The sequence below is a fragment of the Delphinus delphis genome, chromosome 2, assembly GCF_949987515.2.
Source record: "Delphinus delphis chromosome 2, mDelDel1.2, whole genome shotgun sequence".
NCBI classification, from domain to species: Eukaryota; Metazoa; Chordata; class Mammalia; order Artiodactyla; family Delphinidae; genus Delphinus; species Delphinus delphis.
In genome coordinates, this window is record NC_082684.1 from 160,744,845 (window position 1) to 160,763,152 (window position 18,308).

The window sequence follows — 18,308 nt, forward strand, 5'->3', positions numbered from 1 at the left end:
CTTTAAACTGCCAAACAATGATTTCAGCTACATTTTGAAGCTTACTCTTGGTTGCTTCCCTTAGCCTTCTCATCATCCTGCTTTTCAAATGAGCTCCTGGGTTATTCTGCCTCTTTTATATTATTGACATAACTTGGAGCAAATGATTTGACAGAGATTTCATCTGTTAAGCTAAAAATGGAAACTAATAACGCAGAGTGTTTCCTAATGAGAATAGAGAAAATAGACCTACTTTAATATACATTTGGGAAAAGTTAAAATTAGTTACTGTTACTTTACTTTTTATATCTTGCCACCCACATTCCAGAAGTTGACGTTGAGCAAATAATTTATGTGCCTGATATTTTCCACAATCTGTAGATATTCAGACATGTAATTTTCTCCACTCATTCTAACTAAGATTTTGTTTTTGCAAACCTCCAAGGTTCTCCCAGCAGAGATGTGGGGCCTTCCTTGGGTCTGAAGAAGTCAAGCTCTTTAGAGAGTCTGCAGACAGCAGTCGCTGAGGTGACTTTGAATGGGGACATTCCTTTCCATCGCCCGCGGCCGCGGATAATCCGAGGAAGGGGATGCAATGAAAGCTTCAGAGCTGCCATTGACAAATCCTATGATAAACCTGTGGCAGATGATGACGATGAAGGCATGGAGACATGTAAGTTTACAATGTCTGAAAGAGTGGCCATGCCAGGCATCTCTATAGAGCAGCAGTTCTTAAAGTGTGCTCCAGGGAACCCTAGGGGTTCCCGGCATCCCTTCAAAGGGATCTAAGAGATCTAAATTATTTTCATAATAATAAGATGTTGTTTACCTTTTTTACTCTTATTCTCTCACAAGTGTACCGTTGGGTTTTCTAGAGGCAACATGTCATGTGATATTGCAATAGACTGAATGCAGAGAAGATAGAAGAATCTTTTCAGCTAGATATTAAAGAGATTTGCCATTGTTCTCAATAATTGTTTTTGGAAAATACAGTGGTTTTTTTTGTAAAAACCATAATTTCTGTTAACATGAAATCTATAATTTTTTATAAAGTAATTTGTATTTTTTAACTTTCTCAGTTTTAGTTTAATAAATATTTATAGACATAACCCACATAAAATTTTGAGTCCTTAATAAATTTTAGGAGTATAAAGGTATCCTGAGACCAAAATATTTGAAAACCACTGCTGTATAGTATGTCTTTAATAGATCTCAAATGAGTACATGTAACCATTTGTGATTTTGATAACATATTTTTGTTTTGTTTTTATGAATTCCTCTTGCTTTCCTTGAACTGAGCTAGCAAGACATATTTGTGTATGTGTATTTCCAAATTGCCAAATATTTTAAACCAAGATTATTGAAAGTCAAAGGTTACCATGAATGAGCAATGTGTTTTCCATAGTATATTGAGAAAAAAGTAACATTTAGAAATACGTACAAACGTATGCTTCAGGGAGTTGTCACTGTAGTTAAATATTTATGGTATAAAAATAGCCATTCAATTTAAACATAAGGAAGAAACTCAGTAGTGTATTTACTTAGAAGAGAAAGGACTAGAGTCCTAATAGAAAAAATTGTTGATTAACTTATATTGTTCGTATCTACTAAACCAGATTTTAGTTTTCTAACTTCAAAGTGACTCTACCCATCTAACCATTGTAAGAAAAGCTAAAGGGGGGAAAAAAAAGAGAAGAAAAGCTGGAGACACCACTGCCCAAGGTTAAAGCAGAGATCATTTAGGTGGATTGTAAACAGTTACAATTTAACTTTTGGGTGAACCACTTTGATCACACGTACCTAAGGAAGACTGTGCTGGGGAAGGAGAGTTTGAAATGAAAATCACATTCTGAGGAGATTTAAAGCAAAATTATATAATCTTTGCCTATCAGATATAATGTGTTTCGGAAGATGAATATTTCTGCCATAATGTAACACACAAAGCAAAGCTTAGGAGAGGATCACTGCTTTCTCCCCCCAGATTTCTCAGTCTAAATCTGGACAGTTGTTCACTCCATGCAGCCAGTGATTTCAAATATATGCAGCTCATTGCTCCCAGATGAAGAACATATTTCCTAGTTTTGCTGCCAGTCCTGGTCTCCAAGATCCTGAGTCATATGAGCTTTCGACCCTCTTGGGTTTTTCCTGGAGTATCAGTGGTTCCTTGCCAGCCTTACCAGTATTACTTGTGCTGCCTTTCTAGGGTGGGGACCCTGTATCACTTAGAGATCTTGCCTCTGTCCCGGGTGCATATTTAATAAGACATACAGTGCTTTGGCACCTCCATATTTGTTTTTGTAAGCACAAATTATGCTGCTGAGTTTTCTTGTTCTGGTTAAAATGTTATTTAAATTCCCTCATAAATGCACTTTTCTCACATATATCACTTATTTGAAATATGCAACAGGGGATGGAATAGCTATCAGTACCAGGCATGTTCTTAATTCTGTGGCCTCCAGAGCTTTCCACTGGTGTGAACATCTAAATTTGTCCCTCTATAAACTTAGTTTCCTTTTTTAATTGGAAAGAACAGATTTAAGTATTTTATTTGAAAACTTTTGTATTCAACTATCATCAAGACAAAACCAAGTAAATCGACACACTACGATTTGTGAAGGGCAGGGAAAGTTCTGGACGAGAGCTGAGAGAGACACTGTGACAACGTGCACCTGCGACCCCAAAGTGCTGGGTTTTCCCAAAGTCCTGACTTCAGGATGTATTTTTCCAGACCAGTCTGGTGAACTTTGGATATGGCCAGAGAAAGGCAACTCTTCTACATTTCAAATGTTTGCAGTGCAGGTTGTCAAAACTGTGTGAGTAGGGTGACGTGAGCCTGGGGTCCAGATGACTTACATCCCATCCACATTCTTCTCACCCATTTGGGATTTGGGTCAAGTTGCTCAACATCCTTGAGCTTTAATTCCCTCACTTGTAAAACGGAAGCTTTGGACGCCCAGGTCATTGATGCTCAGATTGTGTGTGGCGGCGGCCAGTGAAGAGTGGAGCCTCGGTGGTCTCAGGGAGTTGGGAAGCACATGGGCACCTGAGTGGGTGGGCTCTGTCAAAGTCACCAGCCCCCCCGCACCCCGCTGTCGCCTCAACAATCATGTGTTATTTATTGATTTACTTGCATTTTTTGACGGGGGTGCCGTGCGGCTCGTGGGATCTTACCCAGGGATCAAACCCGAGCCCCCTGCAGTGAAAGTGCCAAGTCCTAACCACTGGACCACCAGGGAATTCCCAGTCCTGGGTTTGTTTTGTTTTGTTTTGTTTTGTTTTTGTGGTACGCGGGCCTCTCGCTGTTGTGGCCTCTCCCGTTGCAGAGCACAAGCTCCGGACACGCAGGCTCAGCGGCCATGGCTCACGGGCCCAGCCGCTCCGCGGCAAGTGGAATCTTCCCGGACCGGGGCACGAACCCGTGTCCCCTGCATCGGCAGGCGGACTCCCAACCACAGCACCACTGGGGAGGCCCTAGTCCTGGGTTTTTAAAATCACTTTTCATACATTGTAGTTCTTTGTCAATTTTAAGTTTAAAAAAAAGGAAGTTCGCAGTTTTCCAGAAAAAGTTTGAAAAGCTCTGGTTTAGATGGTTCCATTTCTGAGGTCCTTTCCAGTTTTAACTTTCCATGACTCTGTTTCCCCCTTCACTTACTGACCTCCGTCCTGCCTGCCTGCTTCTCTCATTGTCTGTAAAGTCCACGAAGAAAGACACCACCGTGTCTTATTCCTGCGTAACCAGGCTCAGAGCTCGGCAAAGCATTGGAGTCAGTGACTGTTTGTGACATCAGTAAATGGACTCCTGCTTGACTAGCCCCACTGTTTGTGAGAGACACACACCCAGACACAGCAAGCCTCAGGCTGTGGCGCTCGGGGCAGCAGTGACATTTCACTCCTCCTGCTTGTGTCCCACGCTGGACCTGCATGTCTGAGACCTCCAGTGCCTCAGCAAACTGTTTGTTTTTCTTTAAAAAAAAAAAAAATCTCTCAAGGCTGGTGTTACTGCTGGTGGTCATGAGACTGTCACCTTTACGTATGACTAGGTACAGGTGTGAGAAGGAAGCCCTGCTTGCCTAGCTCCTCCTCTAGTTCCCCAAACACCATCCTTTTCCGAGTCAGTCTGTGGATTCTCACGGTGTGATCCACACACTCTCTTCCACTGTGTGCATTTGCGTTTCTGCTTATGCTCTTCATCCTCTGCTTGTGCTTCTCCCTTGGGCATCCTTGCCTGTGCCTCCCTCACCTGTGCGGCCTCGCCCGGCATCCTTGCCATATGGGAGCTGTCTCTGGCCACATGTCTAGGCCCTGCCGTCCTCGTGCTCTGTGGGACACTCCGTACAAGAAAGGGCCTTGTACAAGGGCCTTTCTTTTACGGAGGTGGAACTCCGGGCACTCAGTTACGGCCGCCGTTAAATTAAAGATGCCGAGTCACTGTTGAGCGGTGCTCTGTAAGAGGACCCTGTCTGGGCAGACAGTCTTTGTTAGATGGCTGTCCTGTGAGGATGCAGTCTGCGCACCCTAGAAACATGGGGGCGGCATTACCTGTACCACCCAGCTGCCTGTTTCTGTCCTGTGCAGCCCTTTCCCACTTTACAGGAAAGGCGCTTAGGCAGAGGCCTGGTTGAATGCTGTTGTCAGTCGGCTCGAGTTCCTCCCGGGTGACTCTCTTTTACGGCTCGGAACAGACTCGCCTCTTCTCAGCAGCATCGAAATTGTGGCATGCACACAACAATGGGGGCCAGGAGACTGGTGCGGGATCCATGTGGTATCTGGTATCTGTCATCTTCTGTAACACTTACGTGCTTCCTGTGGAGATGGCAGAAGCCAGTGTTTTTGTCTCTCATTTAATCCATCTGGCCTCTCCACATTGTGTGTGTCTGTCTGGATCAAGATGGAGCTTTGTATTCTGGGACCCATTATCTCCGAGGTCCTACCTGTGTTTGACAGGTCAGGGCATCTACAATCTGCTCCCTCTTCTATGCAAATCACACTCCCTGCCTGGCTCCCAGCAAGGAGCTCCTCCATCCCCCATAATAAATCAGTTTCCGTTGGAACCGAGAACATGGATGCTATATAACATTGCTTTGTTTTATTTTTGAAAATATAGAGTCCCATTTTTTTTTCTCTATTAAAAGTTGCCAAATTGTCAGCCTTCCTATCAATTCAGTAACAGCTTTTTGTCCAGGTCAAGGAGGTGAAACACAACAAAACCGAAGACTATGCTATTAATTGTACTTCTCAATGTTAAGATCTATCCAGTTTACAATTTTAAATGTGAGAACTGTATGCCTTGAAAACATAGAGCCAGATTGCTTTTGAGTAGCTTGCCTACTTTCTTATAGTACTCTTAACAGATCAGAAAAAAAGCACTGCTCTAAAATTTACATAACTTAGGTTAGCAGTGTGAGATTAGAAGACACTGAATTTATGTCAGTAAATCAGCTAATCTGAAAGCTTCCAGGAGAATTTTTGTTTATTTTATTAGCTTCAAATAGGATATTGCATGAATATCTCAGACTTTCTACTCTCAGCATCCTCCACATTTCTAGCCACCTTTTGTCATTACATTTTGAGCAAAAAAAATGCAAACTAGGTTGTTATCTTAAGACACCCCATTAGATTACTGTTAATCTGTAGTGGAAGAATTCAGTATAGGGGTTTCAAAGTCGAAGTACTTTGTAAAAGATTTCCCATTTGATTAATCTATCTTAATGGCTAATTGGGTGTTGATCTATAAAAAATATTTGTTCTGAAGGGCTGGGAATAAGAATAACCTGTCTTATCCTCTTATGCCAATTTGTATACTTAAGTATCACTTGCAGTTTAAGAAAAGGAGCTTTGATTTTAGGAAATTTCTGAATGCAGTAGAGGTGTAAGCATGTGAAGTAGCTGACGCTATCTATTCCTTACATTTCTTTTTCTAAGTGAAAAGTAAGTTAAGCTAAAAGTATGATGAAAAGTCACATCTGAAGTGTTTGAATTATAGAATCCTCATTTTAAGCATTTTTTTAATAAGGAAAAAGTATGTAAACAGATGACCAAGATCGTACTTAGGAACAAAATCATAGAATGCATGCCTTCTGATTTGTAGTCCTGTGAGTTTTCTAGAATATTAAACAAATTTCTGAGTGGGATAAGCCATTACACTGAAACTACTATAGAGTATGAATGAGTTGTAGTACCTAAAATCTGATATTTAAGCTCTAAGTTCCTGAGGGGCTGTGGGTGGTTCAACCCAGTGGATAAACTGACACTTGAGAAGCAGTGTGGTTAATGGTTAAGGGCCGTTGTAGTGCACAGGTTACCATGGCACCAAACCGTGGGGGACCCACTCAGCCCATGTGGAAGTTGAGTGGGGTGGGAGAAGGCTTCCCAGAAGAGGTATTGTTTTAGGTGAGTATTATTGCTTGAGTGGTCTTCAGTGGGTGCGTAGGAAACATAGGGAGCCGGGACCACCCCTGGACCGCCATCATCCTGTTAAGGTTCATGTATGCACTGTGGGTGAGGGCATGGTGAGGAGTGAGGTTTAAGACGTAGTCAGAGAACCGATCACAGACAGCCTCGTTTAAATCATTTTTGTTCATACTAAGGACCTTAAAGAGCACTTGAAGAATTTCAAGTAAAGGAATACGCTAGTTAGGGCTGTATGGGATGGCTTATTGGGGATGGGATGGTAAGTAGCAGTGTTGGCGGCAAGACTGGTTCTGTGATCATAATGCAAGACTCCAGGTGAATCACGATGCTTGGCAAAGCCAGAGGAAAGGGAGGGACTGCGTTTACATGCTTAGCATCTCACATGTAAAGATGGATGATGATGACGTGATTTTTCTCATTAGTACCTCCAGGCCCAGAAACTTAGAATCATCATCTCACTGTGTAATCACTCCATTACCGAGGTTTCTTATTTTTTCCCCCATGAAATCTCCTAATTTCTCTCCTTCTGTCCAATCTAGCCCCAATCCTCATTTTTTAATATCTGAAGTTACTATTAGGATCTCCTAACTGGTCCGACTGTCTCTACATTGGCTGAGTAAGCTCCGGGATCACACCGTCTTCACAGTCCTTCAAGCTCCCGTGTGCATTCTCTCCCAGACCATGCACTGTCTGTGAGGCTTATCTTCTCACTGCCCTGACTGTCCCCTACCCTCTTGTGTACGTTGGACTACTATCATATTCCTTCTTCAAGACACTTGTTCCCAAACAATCTAGTTTTCCTTTGATTTTCTAAAGCCCCAACTGGGTATGGACGCTCCCCAATTTACAATGGTTCCGCTTAGGATTTTTGGACTTTACGGTGGTTCGAAAGTGATGTGCATTCAGTGGAAACCGTACATCTAACTTTGAACTTGGATCTTTTCCTGGGCAGGAGATATGCAGATCCTCTGTGGAGATGCTGGGCACTGGCAGCAGCCGCAGCTCCCAGTCAGCCACGTGATCACAAGTGGAAACAACCGATACGCTGACAACTGTTCTGGTTTCCACTTTCAGCACTGTATTCACGAAATTACATGAGACATTCAACACTTTATTATAACCTAGACTCTGTGTTAGATGACTAGGCTAATGTCAGTGTTCTGAGCACATCTAAGGTAGGCGAAGCTAAGCTATGATGTTCGGCAGGTTAGATGTATTCAGTGTATTTTTGACTTACGGTATTTTCAGTTTATGTTGGGTTTAACAGGCCGTAACCCCATCGTAACTCAAGAAAAATCTGTATATAGATGTATCTGAGACTTTTTAATATAAAATATTTTTTTAACATTAAGAAATTTTGTGGATCTCGCAGTTTGGATTGTAGGGCATGGGAGTTGAGAGCACTGGCTTTTAGGGGACAGTTGTTTCGATTTCTCGGTAAATAGCAAAACAGAGCACTGCTCTCCATTCACTGTTTCATCACATTTGCACATTTTTATGTTGTTATTTATTTTTGTTTTTGTTTTTTCACTTAAAAGAGTCAGAGCAGTGGCCTGGACACTCTTTCCTTGACACCGTAATTTTTTTGTATATTGTTAAAATATACATTTGACACCAATTCAGTCCTTGATAAAAATAAAATTCTTAGTGGCAATTCCAACAGCAGCGTTATGAGTGCTACCATTTTCATTGTGTAGCCAGTCCATTGGGTCTGTTGAAAGGAAAGCGTTCAGCTTCTTTATACATTGTCCCCTGTGCACAGGAAACAGTGTCTGTTGTGGACCATCATTTGTATGTGAAAATCAATTATACACTGAAAGCAAATCTGCAAGCGTTCGGAAAATGGAGGGTGTGATCCTCATTGTATTTGTTCTGCAGCATTCTCCTGGGCAGGGGGGATAGTGGAGGTGGCATTCTACCAAGATCTTCAGGAACATTTTACCTGTTTGTTTGGAGGGATGCATTAAAGAAAACTTTAGACTGTGAAGTAGAAGTAAAGAATGGTTTTTGATAATAAGTCTTAAACTCTTTGGAAGTGTGGTTTTATTGTTTTTGTCTCTCAACTCCTTACCCGAATGTAAACTAAGAGGTTGGCTTTTTTTTTTTTTAATGAAATAAATCTACTTTTAGAAGAGTGGGTTTTAGGAATCATCTGTTTGAACGTTCCTCCAGTTGCTGAAAACCCTTCTCTAAACCTGCTGATAAACGCCACCCACTTCCTTCATGGTTTTTTCTCCTTTCACCGTCACGTTCTCTGTTCTTCATGATATCAGTTGTTACTCCCACACCACATTTTAGTATAAAAGCTTCTTCATTCTTCTTGCCAGCTTTGTGTGTGCATGTGTTTTTTTTTAAATGTTCTGAAAAAGCTAAGTTTTTCCATTGCCAAAAGCTCATCATTCTAATGTTAAAAGTCAGGGTCCAGGAAATCAGATCCTATTACTCAGTACCATCTGTGTCACTAGCTGTTCATTTCTTACGTCTTTTCTTCCTTCTCCAAAGTCAAATGTTCAACTAAACTAAGAAACAAAAATAATATGTGTATACATATATAAAAATATATATGTATATCTATTTATTTTATTTATAATAAAATGTTCTCAAATCCTGTGCAGGATTTGCAGTGCCTGGGGAGTTCAGTCCTCATTTATTTTTAGTACATTGTATCTTACCTAACATTAGGCAATAGACGTTGGTAGTGGTCAGTGGATTTGCTAAGTCTAGTGAAATTTTCCAATTACTAATGTCTCACTTTTCAACTCACTCATTTTAAATTTTAAGCTGATAGATTCTGAAGACTGCGTAATCCTGTGTCCAGTTATTACGTTTAATCCTTTGTCTTCCAAAGTAAATTGGAAATTACTCAAGAATATGTGCTTCTATTATTAGATCTTTCTAATTCCTAGAGTAGTTCTTTCTAAACAGGGAACGGTGAAGGATGGTTTTCATATGATGGGCTCTTTGTCAGTCCACTCAACAAATATTTAATAACACTTCTTTGAGCTATGCCCTCGGAGAAGAGTACTTGCTCACTGGCAAATAAGAAGCAATGCTGTCGTTTTCATTTTGTATTTCTCTGTTTTGTGTTTCTCTGGATGTTTGTACCAATTCATTTGACACTAGTAACAAGTCTGAATAAATAATTCTAGTAAAATTGTCAAAGCTGCCTAGAGTGACATTAACCGCTAAATCTTACACTTGTGTACTGTGTACTGTGGTTATTCCACAGCTGCTCTAAAGTTTGATTTATATCATGTACCTATTAGGATGCTTTCCGCTGCATTTAGTAGAGAACCCAGCTCAGACCAGCTCAAACCATGAGGAAATACATTGTCCTACATAACTGGTTCTAGAGTTGGGTAGCTTCCAGGATTATTGACTCCACAGCCTAACGGTGTTATCAAAGCCCCGCCATCCTTCTGACCCTTCTGCCACACTGTCCACAAGTCAGCTTAACCCGAGCGTAACCGCAGGGCTCAGAGGACTCGTGCTTTCCTGATCACGTCCAACTGAAGGGAGTGAGCCATCTCCCCACGCATGGAATACGTCCATTCGGGGTGATGGGGCCATTCTTGGACTAATGACATTGGACTAATAAATCAACAGGGGCAGGGGCCCATAGGTTGGTATAAATTTAGTAATGAATTCACCCCTTGAAGCTGGGTTGCATTCCTGAACACAATCAGAGTTCATTAGGAAGAAGAAACGGAGAAGTGGATTTGGGATAAGCAAGCAATGGAGATCATTACAGTCCCAACAGTAGTATTGCTTCTCAATGGAAAAAAAAAGACCATGTGGCTTAGAGTCAACTGTTGACAATGAAATGTGTGTGATGACGAGATCGAAGTGTTTATTTATGGCAGAAGCTACAGAACTTCGAGGTTCAGTTGACGCCTAAGGTCATTTTCTCCATAATCATTACCACATATGTGCTCAGTCTTTTCCAAACTTCTTGGTGACCCAGTCCTAACGTGATATCTTGCAGAACTGAGTAGCTGAATTTGTCGCATGGACTAGCATTTTAATTGAGCTGTATTTGCATCTGTTGAAAACATGGTAATTAGGTATGTCTTAATTATAGAATGTGCTGCCTGAAAGAAAAATAAGCAGCTTCGCGTTATACCTTCTTTAAAAAGAGAAACTTGAAAGTATCTGTTTTTATAGGTAATCACACGAGAAAGTAGCTGATAATGCAGTGCACAGAGCAGAAATGTTAGTCAAAAATAGAAATTTCCATTTGTTTGGAAGGAGGTAATCATCTTTCTTTGTGCAGACTATCTGCAGAAGGAAAGCAAACAATCTGCAAAGAGCAAAATTAAGGAGAAAAAATGTAAAATTTATATAGCATTTAAAATAGTCAATTACCTAAATGTAGGTTTATGATTAGTCCGTGCATTGTAATTGATTGTATGAACGCAATCGATCATGTCATTTACGGATGATGTATTACCAGTACTTTTCTTACTTGAAAAATTGTTTATCTGAATATCTTTTGTAGTTTAAGAGAATAAAAATATTTTATGTACCTTATTATAAAGCTAGTATTAAATGTACAAAGACTGGTTTTAAAACTGAAAACAAAATCTGACTATCAGTGACCTTGAATACATACATTTTTTTTAAAAAATTAAGCACGTGTCACCAATTTACTTAAGCTTTTAAAAACCACAGTAATTCTGCATAGGGATGGGGTAAAGTGAGATTCTTATTTTTCTCTATCAAATAATTTTAGCGTTTGAAGCGTACACAATGTAATACTCTAAAAGAACATCTTCTGTTTATGCATATGAAGGCACATATTGCTAAATATTTTTAATTAGTTGGCATTCAAAGGGGTTCGTTACATGAGTACACCCCCAGAAGAGTTTGTGTGATAGTGTATTATCTAAATCAGAATGTTCAGAATAAGCATAAAGAATTCTCAAATGTGCAAGTACAATTGTAAAACAGTCCACTTGCTCGGGGCAGGAAACTGAGCGAGGAGTTTTGATTTTATACAATGAGGTTACAAAACCTGAAGTTAATAAATGACTTAATACTAATTTTCTCTGTTTCACCCAGTTTAGAAAATAAGTTGTTTTACATACACCAGGAAATGATTGTGAATATGAAAGGAATTGGCAACAAATGTGACTTCAGCATATAGTTCGTTGTGAACGCGCTGCCTTTATCCTGTGACGGAGCCAAGAGCAGACATATGTCCCATGTGCCTCTCCCAAAACTATTAGGCAGAAAACTAGCAGAATCACTACTGATCTTCCCATTCATGATTTATGACAGTGGTCCCTGTGGAAGATGAAGTCTTTTACATGTATTGAGCTCGTTTTTTTTTTTGTTTATAGTCTCAGACATTGTAGGGGACCAGGCAAGCCACTGGGTAACACGTAGAGCCCAGACAATAATAGCGTAAAACTCTACCAGAAACTGACGAGAGCTTAACCAAGCACAGTGGCCTACCTGGGGTTACTGTTACCGGGGTGTGGCATGTGTTGTCAGGCTTCATTAGAGGAGCGTAGACATTGTTCTGAAGCTAGAGGATGGTGATGTGCAGAGGTTGGATAGAAGTTTGTCTGGTTGGGATAAAGTCACGAGTCAGGCTCACCAGTAGTCTTCCAGTTAAAACAGCCATTTACGGGCAGCCGCCGTCTGCTCAGCAGTCCTCATTTTAGAAGTTTAGGGAATGGGAAACGGACCTGTGATCGTATCATATGAGAAGTGCAATAATAAAAGTTTGTACAAAGCACTATGGACGGATAGGTAAAAGGAGTTTTGTCTGCGAGACTTTTAGAATAATCACCAGCATCCGTTTATCTAACTTGAGCGTACCAATAGACACACCTAGGTTTTGTAGTTCCCGGGAACTTTTGAGAAGTGTTTTATCCTGATTTGGTCCATTACCTCAAAGTTGAGGCCACACCCATTTCCCATAATGTGGAAGCCATGGTTTACCATCAGTTAGAGCACAGCCAAGTTCAAGGGTGTTTTCAGACAAGATGCTCCAACCCTGCATAAGCTATATTTACATTCTTGGGGAACGCCCCTTGAAAAGGCTACACAGCAAGCCCCCCGGGCCAGGGGTCTTTCCCTGCTCTCTGTGCACCACACAAAAATGACAGCCTTAACTCAGCATTTATTTGTAAGGCTATGGATTTTCACTAGCAATGCCCATCTGAAAGCTGTAACTGGCTTTCTCTAACAAACCCGCACAATTCCTTTTCCATATGAACTGACGGAGAGGGAAAGAAGCAACTTTTTAAAAGGCTGCCTTGTCTCTTGCAAGAGGAGAGTGGCTTCCAGTTAGATACCCCAGTGCAGAGGGAGGCCAGCCTTCCTGCTCATCTCTGTGGTTGGGAGCCGGTCCTCGAGTCCCTGTGCACATTTGATTGAGCTTCTGGAGTGATTTCCTCAGTAGCAGCTACAAGTCACGGAGCTGAATGACTGCAGGATTGACAGTGGGTTTCTTGAGATGCAGTGCTGGCTGCTGGAATGATCTTCTGGGCAGACCGTGGAGTGACTGGATGATAGATGACCAACATCCATGCTGTATGAAGCGTGGAATTGAGCAATCACAGAGTTGATCAAAGAAATGCATGAAGGTCTGGCTGAGGTACAATTGTACCAGAATAAAATAGTAGAGCGAGCCCCACACTGGCGGTGTGCTGGCCCCAAATCTCTGTTTCCTCAGCAAGAAATGGAAGAGGTTGGTCTAAATGACCTCCAAAGTACCTTCCGGATTTAGACACAGTGGTATTTTTACTCTTTGGCTGTACCCAGGGCATGACCTGCTGGGATGGGAAATATGTTGGCTTGTATTTTTAATCAAATGTGAAAACAAAAGAATTCTACACTTTTTCTGTTATTATGTTAAATAATTGGCACTTTGTAAAAAACTGAATTACTTGGTTATGGTTGTGCCATCTTTTGATAGCATCTTTTATGATCTGTGAGGGTTTAATAGCAGAACAAAGATAGTAAGATTGTTTTTTTAATTTAATTTTTATTTTACATTAGAGTATAGTTGATGTACAATGTTGTGTTAGTTTCAGGTGTATGGCAAGTTGATTCAGTTATACATATACATTATATCCATTCTTTTTTAGATTCTTTTCCCATGTAGGCTATTACAGAGTATTGAGCAGAGTTCCTTGTTCCCTGTTGATTATCTTTTATTTTTATTTTATTTTATTTTATTTTATAAATTTATTTATTTTTGGCTGTGTTGGGTCTTCGTTGCTGTGTGCGGGCTTTCTCTAGTTGCGGCAAACAGGGGCTACTCTTGGTTGCGGTGCGCGGGCTTCTCATTGCGCTGGCTTCTCTTGTTGTGGAGCACGGGCTCTAGGCGCATGGGCTTCAGTAGTTGTGGCACGTGGGCTCTAGAGCGCAGGCTCAGTAGTTGTGGTGCACGGGCTTCACTGCTCCACGCATGTGGGATCTTCCCGGGCCAGGGCTCGAACCTGTGTCCCTTGAATTGGCAGGCAAATCCTTAACCACTGCGCCACCAGGGAACCCCTGATTATCTGTTTTATATATAGTAGTATGTGTATGTTAATCCCAAATGCCTGATTTATCCCTCCCCTTGCCTTTCCCCCTGGGTAACCATAAGTTTGTTTTCCAAGTCTGTGAGTCTGTTTCTGTTTTGCAAATAAATTGATACTAGTATTGTTTTAACTGATCTTCTTACACTCTTGATTTTGTGTGTTGCTAACTCAAGTGCTGGTGGAGAGGCAAGACTGAATTTCATTTGAAGATATATTAATTTGATCTAGTGGTCAGTTCTTTGTGAAAGATTTCTAACTGTCTTATATATTTCTCTGTTAGAAGAAGCGGAAAAACACTGATTCATACTTTATTTGTTGATGCAGGGGGAAAATGACCTCAGATTTCAAGGGGTAATCTGGAACCCCAATAATTCTTATTATCGATATATTTGTAAGAACAGCTGAGGCAGCTAATCTGGAAGAAGGTTTATGAGAATGGCTGTTGATGTGTGTATCTATCGCTTCTTAATATAGAAATTCCTAAAGTTCTTTTGTAGGTAGAAACCTACTCTAGTTACTTGTCATTCTTTCAAATGCAAAAGGTTGGGGCTATGCCCTTGGACCACATGCTTACTAAGTGTTGCTTCAAAGGATGGAACGTCGTTGTCACTAAGCAGAGCTTTTATCTGCAAAGTTCAAAGGGGTGTGAGGCTGTGGATTTATGCCTTCGTGTCTCCATCCGCCTGTGTTCACCTGCCATTGTGTCGACCGACATGCCAAATTATTTTGGATTAGAACATTCAGGAGCGTTGGCTTATGACGTTGGCCTTTGAATGACAATATAAGGAGAAGTTAGGCTGTGAAGATCCAGTTTTTTCTACGCAGAAATCACAAAGGGTCATACGTATTTGGGAGGCTGAGGAAAGGAGTCCTGTGCTGACACTGGTGTGCTCACGAGGGAGTGGTGCAATTGAACAAAGTCGTCAGCGGCTGGGGTGGGGCTACACCATCCTCACCCAAGAGGAAAGGAAGCTCTTGGCGAGGGGCTGCTCGTCTTCATTCCGCCAGTGTGGTACACAGGACCCTTGGGCTTGGCTGTGTGACGAGGGCTTGCTTATCCCCCCAGCAGTACAGGCTCTACGTCAACGCGAGAGAGTCCATCCGGCCCAGGAGCCAGATTACGGTTACTGTTACTATTACTATTACCGTTGGCCCATCATCTTCATGCAGGAGTACACACGTGCATAGTAATCAGCCACACCACGCGTTCATTCTCATTCACGCGTTCATTCTAATTCTACTCAGAAGTAAACATCCTGGCAGGCCTAGTTGGAAATGTGGGAAAGAAAACCCTCACACGACTTCATCCTCCTTATTTTTGTCCCTTTGGTTCCCTGTGTTCCTTATCTTTTCTGTGTGTTTGTTTCCTTCCAAGTGGAAGAAGACACGGAAGAAAGTTCAAGATCAGGGAGAGAGTCTGTCTCCACAGCCAGCGACCAGCCTTCCCACTCTCTGGAGAGACAGATGAATGGAAACCAAGAGAGAGGCGAGAAGACCGATCGGAGGAAGGAGAAAATGGGGAAAGAGAAGAAGAAGGACAGAGACAAGGAGAAGGAGAAGATGAAAGCCAAGAAGGGGAAGCTGAGGGGCTTGGGAGACATGTTCAGGTAGGTGCTGCCAGCCAGGGCCAGCCGGCCCCCGTGTGAGTGCCAGCCCAGTGCAAGCACAGCTTTGACGACCTTGTCTTTGAGGTCAGTGGAGATTCTTCTCTAGTTCCCAGGCTTCGCTGCTGTGTTTTTACTTTCTTAAGGATTGCACTTGAACTATCTCAGACCCTTTTAAAGAGCCTGAAAGATACTATCTTGCCAACCATGTAAATAACTGTGGAGAGGAAGGAGGGCCAGAGACAAAGGGCCCTCACAGCCGTGTTTGTTCTTTTGTGCGTGTGAACAATTGTTCATTGTTGAAGTTGAACATCGAGCCCAAGTTAGTGGTAGCATATAAAGGTTCATTAATAACAAGTCTAATAAAAAAAATGTTACAAATAGAGCTTCAATTAAGCTGTGTTGATTAATGTAATACTTATTACTTCAGTCGGTAAAGATTTCATTAAATGCAGTCTCTGGCTGTTTCCTGACAGTTGTTTTTGTGCCCCTAAATTATACTCTAGGATTACTTAGCATATCATTTTTTTACAAATCGTGGCTGCACAATAAAAGTGACAAGTCGTTCAGAAGTTGCTCTGAAACTCTCCCATAAACGTTCATTGGAGGTGATTTATAATATTCAGGTATTTAATGTTAAATATAAAGATTGCTTGATTGTTCCATAAATTAAACCCCTAAACATATCAAGATGATGGTTTAAAATTGAAAACAGATGGCATAGCCCCTTGACTCTTCAAAAAGTAGTTATCCTGCATTATGAATCCCTTCCTTTTAGCTTTTTATTAATTGCAAAATGTGAACAGGAGTTTTTATTTTCATAGAATTTCCTGATTTATGGTCCTGAGGTTGACCTCAATGACTCAGGGAGTTATAGATAAGTCAAGGCCGTGAAGCGAGGACTCAGGCCCAGCCTGCAGGCTACACACATACCAGATGTGTCCTGTGGATGTCTGGCTAAGTCAAGTGCATGGAATAAGTAAACTACAGACACAGATCACACAGAGCCCGGCCCGTTGGCAGTATCAGCTTTAACTTAAATACGGTCGCATTGCCATATTCCGTGCTTCAGAACACTGGAATTTGCATCCTTTCACACCAGAGTCTTTCTTGTTTATATACCGCTCCTCCTGAATGCATTTGCAGTCAGATCATCTTTCATCATTATATTCCGTGTCCAGGAACACTTACGGATGGAATTGAGCTAACTGCCACTTTATTTCAGTTTCTGTGTTAGGCAGAGGGCTTCTCACTCTATATATGCAAACTCACAGCTGGGAATCAGGCACCTACATAATGCACAGAAATAAAGCTGTTGTCTATCAATTAACATTGAGGGAATTTGCACCCCTGTTTTCTTTAAATCAGAGAATATGCAGTAAGAGGAAACCTCCCCTAGGATATACACATCCCGCCCGGAGCCCAGTCTCACTTCCAGGTGCCCCCCCCCCCCACCCCGCCAGTGAAGTCTTCCTGAAGGCTAATGGCTTGTAGGTTTCCTTCATCGGCCAACATTTATCTGATGGGTTCAGTGCTCTGTTCTTATTGAATAAAAAAGTAAGCAAACTTCTAGGTTGTTTATAATTATTTTAGAAATTATACATTATTTTAATTATACATTATTTTTTCTGTAGCTTGGGACTCCAGAGTAAGAGAGGCTTTATGTTAGAGTTTTCTTTTTGGGGCCAGAGGAGTGGTGAGTGTGGGGACCATGGGGAAATATATATTGTTTCAAAGGGACCCTGAATGCAACCCAACCCAGCCCCGATTTTACTAAAAGTTCTGTAAAACACTGTACGATGTTTTCTCTAGATCAAATTCTACAGATTATACCTCTAACACGTAGTGAAAGCCAGCTTTGTGATAAAGAAGTTGACCCATTTGTAACTTCAAAGGCCTGAGTATTCTTAAAAATCAACTTCTGTGTTTAAGTGCAGGGGCTGAAGGTATTTTCTAAAAACTGAGCTCACCGTCTCCCAGTGTTTAGGAATGGCTACTGAGAAAATCATGGGTGTCCACACTTTTCTGGGACCAATTTGCTGGAGTCAGCCCATGTTGGCTCGTGAGGGTCAATTGTTCAGTTTCTAGAAATTTTGCCAATTGATTGTTAAACACAGCCATTGTTAAAAATTAGATAAGTTCTATAAAAATCAAAGGTAATTCAAAACTCAAAACTCATCACTTCCTAATTATTTTATTACATTTCCTTATGATCTCTGCTTTTGAGGTTATTTGCGCTCACTGTATTGGCACGGCGCTGATACCACACGCTGGTAGCTTAAAATCAGCCGTGTTGGGGGTACTTATACCCCAGGAAGTGTATGAATTCCACAAAACAGGGCTTTTTCTTCCAGGAGAGCCACATACCACCACATGGAGAATGCAGAGATATCCTAACAGGTTGCAGTATCTTGTCTACTTGCCTTGAATGTGGCCATCTTCTCTCTGGTTTCCCTTTGGGAAATGGTTGAAGCTTGCGAGTATTCCTCCTTGAAAAGAAGTCGAGAATCCTTTATTAGACTAACAGAAGCTTTTTGTTTGGTTGTCTATTGCCTCTAACTCCTTCACAGCATTATGAAATGTCCTTAGTATTTGAGAAGACTCTTAAAGCATTGTTAGACTTTTCAAAACCTTTTTTACCACCTTCCATACCTACTGGATCTAATTATTTGAGACTAATAGACTTGCAGGTTGATTCTTTTATGTTCCCTTTTTTTTTTTTTAAATTAACAGAGGGGAATATGGTAAGATTTAAAAATTAGTCTCTTCCTTCCTC

At 41.3% G+C, this 18,308-nt stretch overlaps 1 protein-coding gene across 20 annotated transcripts in view; it reads left to right on the plus strand.

The window, feature by feature from the left end:
• PARD3 (par-3 family cell polarity regulator) overlaps positions 1–18,308 on the plus strand; it is a 642,797-nt gene that overhangs the window by 414,032 nt on the left and 210,457 nt on the right. For all 20 annotated transcript variants that reach the window (XM_060006131.1, XM_060006137.1, XM_060006132.1 and 17 more), the window contains 2 exons: positions 425–652; positions 15,304–15,535. In XM_060006131.1, the coding sequence (XP_059862114.1) occupies positions 425–652; positions 15,304–15,535 (460 nt within the window). The remainder of the gene's footprint in view (positions 1–424; positions 653–15,303; positions 15,536–18,308) is intronic.